Raw genomic sequence first — 10,145 nt, forward strand, 5'->3', positions numbered from 1 at the left:
GCGTAACGGCATGCCACTGTAATCTACGTTTTTCTAGTCGCAATTTCTAGGTTCCATTAGACAAGGATAGTGTAGCCTGCCTGAATTTCGCCTGCTCCGTGTGCCTTCCCTCCCACATAGCAGCTCCTCATTTCGGACGTTACGCACATGCGAGATAATTGTGAGAACCTGTCACAAATTCCAGAGAAACATGTTGCTTTTGCTAGAAGTATAGAGAAAGAAAAGATCTGCATTTTTTTTACATGCGTTTCCCGGCTGCTATATTTATTTTTTTCTCTGCGGTCCCATGAAAACCATAACAGCCGGTCATCTACTGTAACAGTGAGGTTCTACGCCGTCTGGACATAACTACATGCCAGGTTGTGCCTAACTCACTGAGCATTCATTCTGCAAGCCGCCATCTTAATGCCGCCACTCCAGATTTCTGCTAAGTCTGGCAGCACAATTTGCTCTGGTGTTGACACATTCGCTCCCCAAGGTGGCCAGTTTGTTCTGTGAGCAGAAAATTTCCCCGGGGAGTTGAAAAGGGTTTGCATCGCTCACTCACCCTCGCGGAGACCAAACTCGAGGAATTCCTCGTCGGCGATGAGCACCACCATGGCGAAGACAAAGAAGGTGAAGCCCGAGACGAGGCAGAGCGAGCGCTCTCCGACCGGCTCCTCACCGCGGAAGTAGAGGGCGGTAAGCGAGAAGAGCACCTTGCTGGGCGCAAGTCAAGGACTCCAGCACACGCTTTGTTCCGAGCAGACCCAAACTTGATGACAGCCCTAATAATCCACCAAGCTCTCATCAACTGGGTTCTTTCTATGCATGGCACATTTGTAGTGGATCAGAGATTGTTTTTCCAAGCTTGCCACACCTGCCCTCCCACTGGATTATGCAATGGCAGGACTAAGCAACAGCTAGATGATTGGTGGTGCAGTGCTGGAAGTCATCATCATCAGCCTGACTACGCCCACTGCAGGGCAAAGGCCTCTCCCATGTCTCCCCAATTTATCCTGTCCTTCGCCAGCCGCGGCCACCATATTCCCGCAAACTTCTTAAACTCATCCGCCCACCTAACTTTCTGCCGCCCCTCTGCTACGCTTGCCTTCTCTTGGAATCCACTCCGTTAGCCTTAAAGGGCCACTTACCAGGGTCCGGACATATTTGAAAAACAAACCCACTGCATAGATGAGGCATCGAAGATAACCTCTGCAAAATACTAGAGCTATGCGCGCCCCGAAAAGCTGCGAAAATTCAAATCAAAGCCCGCTCGTTCTTTCCTTCAACAAAAACGGGCCCGGCCCACTACTCTGAACCCCGTTGACGTCAGGGGGGGTTACTTTCGCTGAAGGCACTCCATTGGTGCATCGTTCTGACTGACGGGAGAAGGTTGGGCGTAGCCTTGGCGTCGCGTCGTCTGCACAACGCTTTCCGCAGCGCCTTCTGTTCTGGCTCATGCCTACAAACCCGCATGAAGGAACAAAAAAAAAAAAAACTGCGGAGGGAGCGTGCGGCGACAGTCTTGAACCCTAGTCATAAAAAGTAAAAAATAGTAAAACTGAGGGAGTTGGTTCGCCCCCCCGCCGTGATCACGTCACGAGACGCTCTGCGTGCGCGCTCCCTTCTCAGTTTTTTTTCTTCTATGCAAGCCCCCCCAAAACAAGGTTTTAATTACTAGTGCAGCAGAGCCTTTCCCTCGCTCGCCCACTTGACCGCTCCGCACAGACACCGCTTATCCTTCATGCATCTTGCGTACGCCTTGACTCCAATGAACGACATGGGCTTCGGAGCGGAGAAAAGACACAAATACACAGAACACAAACACACATGAAGAAAAGCAAACGGCAACCCCGCACTTCCCCGTGTGTTTCGAACAGAACCGACTTCCACCCCTCCGCTCGTGAAGCGGTGGGGAGGCCTAAAAAAAAAAATGAAAAGGTGGCTCGCTAACTGGGAATGACAAACAGATGTATGAAAGGATGCGCTCACTAACAAGTCTAGGTGGTCGAGCCGATCGCGCCTCTCGATCGTTCAGTGTGCGCGCACGCAGCGCCCCCCCCCTCCCCTCGAACAGACCCAGCAGCAAAAACAAAGAAAAGAATTCTATCGAAGGCGGGGCCATGACGTAGCCCTGTGACGCACTCCACAGACACCACGACTCCGGCTTACATCGGAGAAGGAAGGGGTGATTTTGCCTTGACGAGCCTACTCGACGAGGAGCAGGAGAGAAAAATTTCGAGGAGGGAACGGAAGGAGAGGAGGCTCGCTCAAAGAGAGGTAGAGAGTGTTTGTTTCCCGAGGGTGGGCAGGGGCCCTTTAAGGACCAGCGGTTATCTTGCCTTCGCATTACATGCCCTGCCCAAGCCCACTTCTTCCTCTTTATTTCAACTAGGATACCATTAACGCGTGTTTGCTGGAAGTAGTGAGAGAATATGTCTACTTAGGGCAGGTAGTGACAGCTGATCCCGATCACGAGAGGGAAATAACTAGAAGAATGAATGGGGTGGAGCGCACATGGCAGGTTCTCTCAGATCATGAATGGCAGTTTACCAATATCCCTCAAGAGAAAAGTGTACAACAGCTGTATTTTACTGGTACTCACCTATGGGGCAGAAATGTGGAGGCTAACAAAGAGGGTTCAGCTTAAGTTAAACGCAGCGAGCTGTGGAAAGAAAAATGATAGGTGTAACGCTAAGAGATCGGAAGAGGGCGGAGTGGGTGAGGGAACAAACGCGAGTTAATGACATCCTAGTTGAAATCAAGAGGAAGAAGTGGTGTTGGGCAAGGCATGTAATGCGAAGGCAAGATAACCGCTGGTCCTTAAGGGTAACGGAGTGGATTCCAAGAGAAAGCAAACGTAGCAGGGGACGGCAGAAAGTTAGGTGGGCGGATGAGATTAAGAAGTTTGCGGGGATACAGTGGCGGCAACTGACAAAGGACAGGGTTAATTGGAGAGACATGGGAGAGGCCTTTGCCCTGCAGTGGGTGTAGTCAGGCTGATGATGATGATGATGAGACGATTATTGCAGCACTCAGTTCAGTAACTGCGGCTGAATTTGTAATTTTTCTGGGCAGTGTGGCTTCTTTCCCCCAACTATGACAGCCACCAGCACTCTCCGAGCAACTCAGGGCAAGTAAAAATGAAAATCTCTCCCTCTTTCCTTTCCCTCCCGTCATGTGTCAAATATTCCACTTCCAAAGTGAGATCAAACAACTCTGTCAAGGGCCACGCAGTGGCAACAGTTAACAGGGCTCACCAGGTCCAAGGCAACTCAAATTTGAACTTTTTACACCGACAGGTGGCAGCACTTAGTACAATTCCAAGTACAATTCCCCATCCAAGAGTGTAAACTGCACCGCGCCACGAAGGTATTACTTTTTCCATCTACAAAAAGTAGAGCAGAGAACTTTCTGTGAACATGCGGTTAAACCTGGGGGCCGAACCACAAAAGAATTAACCCCTCTCAAGCCATTAAGCAAAAAAGGGGGGGGGGGATTAGAGAACGGACCTTTTTCCAGTAGCGCACCATTTGACCTGCCACCAGGCGAAGTATAAGATTTCCGGTCTGGGTCGCCTAAGCTCCCTGGCATGTCTTCCGCAAAAATTCCTTCATAATGGCTGGGTGGGGTTACTTTGCCGGCAGTAGTTAAGAGCAGTGCTGGTCTCGCCTAGCCAGAGCAGACAGGTGGTATAAGTCATCTTTTGACACACCTTGGGCACACCTTCCCCATGGCACTTCATATGTATAAATCACAATGAACTAACTGCGTTTTCTCACTTGAGGTTGATGCACCTGACACGTATTCTGCCATCAACACGTGGAATACAAGCCAGGTGACCGTGTATGAGTGTGGACATAGATTCAAACCCGTGTACTCAGTGAAAAACTTTTGCACGGCTACTTGGGCCCGTAGAAAACTGTTTGCAGAATTGGGGAACTTGACTATGAAGTTGTTAGTGAAGTCGCTATTATGAAGTGCGCCTGAACCCCCATCATGCATGCTAATGGGCGCTATGTGTTGGCGCTCCCTGTTTATTTTGCATTGTCCATGTTCTTGTTGACCTTACTTTTTGGTAAAACATGCGGCTGATGCTTTTTTGAGAGAGGGGAGTAATGCCAAGAAATTTTTGTATCACTTGTTCCTGTTCAAAACTGTCTGCATGAGAGTTTGCTAGGCGAGATGCGACCAGTGTTATCACAAATGACTGCAGCCATGTGCCACTACTCAGGAGAACCTTCGAGATAAGGTGCTCAAGCAACTACGACAATCTTCTGGATTGTCGTAGTTGCTTGAGCACCTTATCTCGAAGGTTCTTCTTCTATGGCAGTCGAGCACGTTTGCTGCTACTGCCGCTGCCGAGCTGTTCGGTTTCTTCATGGGTGCAAGTCAGCCCAATAAAGAGTTAGTTTCAATGCAGTGCCATGCTAACCTGCTTCTCTGTTTTTTCATGGCACTGTCAGCATCTCGTGACAATATTTAAATAAATTGCAGCAGTCATACTTCCTTTCATCTCTCCTTCACTGCTTATAATTTCATAACGAAACAAATCAAAATTGGATAAAAGGGTGAGATGTGTGGTTTTCAAAAGCACTGAGTGTGTCCTGTTGCAATGCATGGTAACCTTGAATGCAAATTTTACCATTGCCGAGTTCCTACTCTTTCGGAAAAGAGTTTCTTACACTGCTTTATTTTTAAAAATAATAAAAAACTGCAATCTACGGAGCAGAAAATATGGGTGCTATCCGTGCCACCTGTGTGTGCTCTTTTTGTATGTATAAAAACAGGGCAGCTACCCTCAAAGGAGACCCTCCAACCAAGGTCTTCCACCAATTGTGATGATGTCATGGGTTTACAAGCAAAAACTACACATCTCTTCTGGTTTCTGGGAATGTCTCATTATAGGCCCTGCTTTGCCATGTGCTACCGAGCATTTTTAGTGAGTAAGTACTAATCCGACGGGTACCAACCCCGAGCAAAATCGTCCATTGTCTGTTCCCTTGTCTGTTCACAGTTCAAAGAAAATACACCACTGTATATTCGGTGTCCATACTCCTTTACTATGCCCAGTTATGCACTCTAGTACCCCTGTCAAGCGCATAAGTTAAGTGCACTTACGGCGAGTGCGCTTCGGCATTCCGAGTGACACTTTGGGCTACGCGGTGCTAAACTGGAAAGCGAAGTGCATTCGTAGTAAAAAAGAATGGCGTCAGAAAATGAGCGGAATTTCTGAAGACGACGATGGAAAAGAAAAAGGACTCATAATATTTGACTGCTGAACGTGATAGCGCAAATAAAACGAGGTTAAACAGTTTTTAACGATAAAATAAAATAGAAATAGAAGAAAAGCCAAGACCACCCAAGATCATCCTGAATTTCGGCAACAAACAAGATGGCGGTGGGCAGCGATATTGCATCTGATCTCGTTCCTTTGTTTTGTTGCTTCGCTTAAAGCTATAAGGAACAAATTTTTTCTAAAAACAGTGTTACAGCATGTAAAATAAAGTTGTAAGTACTTTTTATGCACTGTACATATTTTGCCTTTGAAGTCGCTGCCGGTGAGGCTACGCACTCGGCCAGCAAAGTGTGGTCCGTGAACGCACTCCTAGCGGAGTGCACTCTTCCGCGAGTGACACTCCACTTGCGTCGTTTAGATGTGGCAAAGTATGCTTACAGCGAGTGACACTCTCCGTAAGTGCACTTTACTTGCCCGCTTTACAGGGGCATAAGCTAATATGTAATGCTTTCTACGTATTGAACTGCCATACAACCGAGCTTTAGTGCATGTGCTCTTAGAAGTGATTGTGAAAAAAAGTTACACGGTTACCCTCCCAGCACCTCTGCACTTTGGCCAGTGGTGCTTTTGAAGACCTTCCCCGGAGCCATGACAAAAGATACGTGGCAAAGCCCAGCAAGAGGAGGCACCAGACGAGGCTGAGGTTCACCTCCTCGCGCCCTGGGAAGAAGTGGGTGTAAACCTCTGTGAGGGCGTACACGGCGACCGCATGAACCGCAAAGTCCAACAGCCACTGGTAGTCGGCGTAGAAGCGCAGTTGAAGGGCCTCCCCCGCCGTGATGGGCGCCGGTTCCAACACCACCGGTACGCTCTTGGGCACCAGGAACTCCTCGTGGTCCCTCCCGTCACGGTCCAGGGTACCGTTCCGATGCCTACAGAGGTTCCCGAACACAGATAAAGGCGGCTGCTTATCAAACGCCGTGGAAGGTAACCAGCACATAAACAATGGTAACAAAAAAAAAAGAAAACACCACGTAAACAACGAAGCACTGTTGTCCTTTTCAGTGCTTGCCATGATATCTGGTTGGTTTGGTTTTATGGGGCTTAACATCCCAAAGCGACTCAGGCTATGAGAGACGCCGTAGTGGAGGGCTCCGGAAATTTCGACCACCTGGGGTTCTTTAACGTGCACTGACATCGCACAGCACATGGGCCTCTAGAATTTCTCCTCCAAAAATTCCAGCCGCTGCGGCCGGGATCGAACCCGCGTCTTTCGGGTCAGCAGCCGAGCACCATAACCACTGAGTCACCGCGGCGGTACTGACCATGATATTTGTGCATGGGTTAGCAAAATGCACAGGCAATCATATGATGTGATGTGACAAATCTAGCTGTACATTTCACTCTTATACTGACTGCCTTTTCAATGCCGTTTTGAATCTGATTTCGCCATCACTTTTTGGTTCCTGTGCTGCGCAGGTAGTTTGGAGATGCATTTCTTCCAGTGGATGTCCTGAGGTGCACCCATCGGAGGCGAAATTCCAGAGGCCCATATACTGCGTGATGTCAGAGCATGTTAAAGAACCCCAGGTTGTTCAAATTTCCACAGCCCTTCACTGTGGCATCTCTCATAGTCTGAGCCGCTTTGGGATGTTAAATCCCGACAAATCAAACCAAACGAAACCATCGGACAGTGCTCCGGAGGACACTATACTGCTATAACAGTAAAGGTGCTCGATCCATGTCCATCGCCAGTCGTGAAAAGAAGTATGCCTAGTGTGCAGTGAGAATGGTAAAACCATGTTGCTTGCCGTACACTAACATGTTCTCGAAATGCACTGTCCGGGCATTCCCAAAGTTCCCAGGCATCACACTCATGAACTCAATGCTGACATCATGGCACTTTAAGCTACAATACCAGCACTCTGATTACACGGCATAGGATGTGAGTGGTACGAAGATGTGTACACTAGAGGGACTCCGAGGCGCAGAGGACTATGAATAGCTTCAGCTGGATTCTCTTCCATTTCCAGTTGCAAAATGTCATCTCAGCTGGAAAAGTGCTTTTCCAGCAAAAATGGGTATCCCTGCTGAAAGTCTGCCGAGTCGCCATTTTCACCAGGCTAGTTCTGGGTCCTTTCAAACTACCTGCACTACTGGATGACCTCCCCGAAACAGTGTCACTGTTTCTTGAATTTCGCATGCATGGAAGAGCGTGAAAAGGGCACTCTTGCCATCTTTTCTAGTTTTTCTCAAGTCTTCACTGTCCTCTTTGCATCCTGCTACACAGACGGCCACTCTTGGTTAACTACCCCGGATGAAAGCTTTCGCAGGATAGCCTCCTCGCCCAAGATAAGAAAAGAAGACACTTTCACAAGCATGCTGCTGGAAATTATGACACAAAAGGCTGCAGCACAATGACATTACTAGCAGAGCAGTGGAAGTGCAGCGCTCAACAAGGTCGGCCTGCAACTATGCCTAGTAAAGCTTCGGGGATGTTGAGACAAGACTGACAGTTTCAGAGCCAAGAAAACGAAGGCTCTGGTGAACAGAACTGCAGGGCCATCAACATGCAATTCCTGTCCGATATATGCATGCCACATAATACAACTCAAAGAAGCCAACAGTCACCGAAACCAAGGAAAGCACAGGGGAATGCCTCTATAATTTTTCTAATCAATTACCTTTCAGCAATTAGATAATTACACTATTAATTTCTCATTTGTCAACACCACAAATTAAAAGAGAAATAGAAACTTTCCCTGCTTTTCTTGGCTTCGGTGACTGTTGGTCATAACGAGCCCCTCATTTTTGCCTTCCCATGTCTCGATATTAATAGTCTTTTTTTTTTTTCGTAGAACACTGACAGCAAATAAAGGTGTTGTCTTTTAGAGGTCATTAACCCTGCTAGAATGCCCAGCCGTACGCTGTCGCACATTGAAAGCAGAGAGAGAGAGAGAGCTTACCTCCATTTCTCCCTTTTGCCTTTTCCTTTGAAGGACTTTCCCGTGATTCCAGCAAGAGACTTCAGTTCTTCATCGGACGGATGGAGATATCGTATCAATCTGAAGGAGAGTAATTAACAGCATGAAGTATGAGTGGGTCTTAACAGGTATACGTTGACACTCTGACCTCGTAAAAGAGTCAATCTAGTGAAGACTGAGATTAGTCTCGAACTACTCTCAGACTGACAGCATGCTAGGGCCTGTACACAAAATTAAAGAAAGAAGACGAAAATTCACCGCTCGACCTCTCGATCGAGTGAAACTGGCTGCAAAAACATACCCCGCTTACCTTCTGCAGATTATCCACCTGGATATCGAATACTGTGGGGACAGTTTCTGAAGAACGCTGGCCATTATCATGGTAATGACAATCTGGACGCCGAAAAGCGCCTGGAAACAATTTTTTTTTTTTTTAGTAGTGCGTAGTAGATGGGCACATATTGCGATACAAGAGCCGTCTACTTTCAAGATGTCAAGCATCCCCACCATTGCACTTGGGCATGCAGACACGCTTTTGCCTCGTAAAAACTGCACGCAGTCACAGTTTGGAAACAATTCAACCGCTTACCATGGTGCTCCTGGCAGCCTAGGTAAGCCGCTGCTGACCACACGTTTTATCCGATCATTTGCTGCGACGGGAATCTCCAGCTCAACTGCGAGAAACAGTGCGCTCTGGATGTTATACCGCTCTCTTTACGCGATTAAAATTTGCGTTGCTGCAAAAGGACCTTTCAGCAAACGCATTAAAAGGCGAATAATAAGCGTGAAAGTTGAGAACGCACCTACAACCTTCTTTTAGCAGCAGACCGCTTCAGAGCGATTCGCAACCGCGGCTTTTGAGGTTGTTGTTGCGACTATTTTAAAAAAAAATTTATTACAAAGCAACATATAAATATTTGTGTTGTATATTAATGAGTTTTAAATTTAAAACAACTTTAAAAATGAAAAATAATTTAATGTTGGTGCATTTTAGCTGCACAGAGCATAGTTTATATGGCACGGAGACGACACCGCACCAGCCGAACATAGCCAAGTAAATAGCCAAGTATTTAGCAGCCGACGCACGCGGGTACGTCGCACCAAAATTGTGGTGTTGTGGACGTAACATCTTCGCTGTTTTTTTATCCTCTGTCATGTAGCTGAACACATCAGTGGACATCGACGCGCGAACGCTGTGTCTACGTGTGCTTGTACGGTCAGAGGAATCGTTTACAGCTACCACTCCTGCGATCTTCGTCAATCCAACATGAGTACCAGCTCCGCGAGGTCGCTGGTTCTGAACTCCTACAAAAGCCTCCACCGTGTCATCCTGGAAGTCTTTCAAGGCGACCCAGATACGATACGGGCAGCGAGGAGCAGGGTGAAAGAAGAGTACGTCAAGAACCTAAACGAAACCGACTCGAGCAAAATCCAGGAGCTCCTGAAAACGGCTAAAGACGTCGATAAAGTCCTTCAGACGGATGTGATTAGGGCCGTTAGGAATGAAAAAGGGAACTACGAGGTGCAGCTGAAGCCGCATCACCTGCAGGACAACGCCACTTGCAATACCAACGAAACGAAGAGTCAGCGTTGACTTGAGGACGTCCTCTGCAGGTGGATGCGCAGTACGTTGGTATTTACCAGCAGCGTTGCCATGCTGGCCACGATATCAGCGGTCAGATAGCGAAATAACTGTATGTTCGCGATCTCATTGTCTACAAATGCAGAGGCAACCGCAGCTCATTAGATAGCCTACCTAACCATGACTTAAACACCGCAGTTTTAATCGTGTCGTAGTTCTTTTGTTCAACTGAATGTTTATAAGAACTGTTTTCATTTGCCTAATAAAACTGCACGTGTTCATTATACTTTTGTGGCTATTTCTCGCAGTCTTTCTCTTTCTCGTGTCTATAACACACACTTCCGAAACCGAAACACCG

At 47.5% G+C, this 10,145-nt stretch overlaps 2 protein-coding genes across 3 annotated transcripts in view; one reads left to right on the forward strand and one right to left on the reverse strand.

Annotated features, from left to right (window-relative positions):
• LOC149338912 (transmembrane protein 161B-like) overlaps positions 1 to 9,069 on the reverse strand; it is a 32,820-nt gene extending 23,751 nt beyond the window's left edge. The window contains exons 1-6 of one of the 2 annotated variants that reach the window (XM_089547810.1): positions 9,009 to 9,069; positions 8,795 to 8,879; positions 8,516 to 8,616; positions 8,188 to 8,286; positions 5,884 to 6,153; positions 548 to 702 (exon numbers count right to left, since the gene is read on the reverse strand). In XM_089547810.1, coding sequence (XP_089403936.1) covers positions 548 to 702; positions 5,884 to 6,153; positions 8,188 to 8,286; positions 8,516 to 8,616; positions 8,795 to 8,797 — 628 coding nt within the window. In that variant the 5' untranslated portion in view covers positions 8,798 to 8,879; positions 9,009 to 9,069. Of the gene's footprint in view, positions 1 to 547; positions 703 to 5,883; positions 6,154 to 8,187; positions 8,287 to 8,515; positions 8,617 to 8,794 lie in introns of both variants that reach the window. The other variant, XM_089547809.1, reaches the window with a different exon arrangement.
• Positions 9,070 to 9,254: 185 nt separating this feature from the next.
• LOC149338914 (complex III assembly factor LYRM7) lies at positions 9,255 to 10,073 on the forward strand. Its single transcript, XM_089547811.1, has one exon. It carries the CDS (start codon positions 9,473 to 9,475, stop codon positions 9,797 to 9,799), a length of 327 nt encoding a protein of 108 aa, XP_089403937.1. The 5' UTR covers positions 9,255 to 9,472; the 3' UTR covers positions 9,800 to 10,073.
• The last annotated feature ends 72 nt before the right edge of the window (positions 10,074 to 10,145 follow it).

This window comes from Amblyomma mixtum, chromosome 6, assembly GCF_055824585.1.
Source record: "Amblyomma mixtum isolate Tamu chromosome 6, ASM5582458v1, whole genome shotgun sequence".
In the NCBI taxonomy this organism is placed as follows: Eukaryota; Metazoa; Arthropoda; class Arachnida; order Ixodida; family Ixodidae; genus Amblyomma; species Amblyomma mixtum.

What these genes read in the sequence shown, in the direction of transcription:
- LOC149338914 (XM_089547811.1), top strand. Translation starts at nt 9,473, where the DNA reads ATGAGTACCAGCTCCGCGAGGTCGCTGGTTCTGAACTCCTACAAAAGC.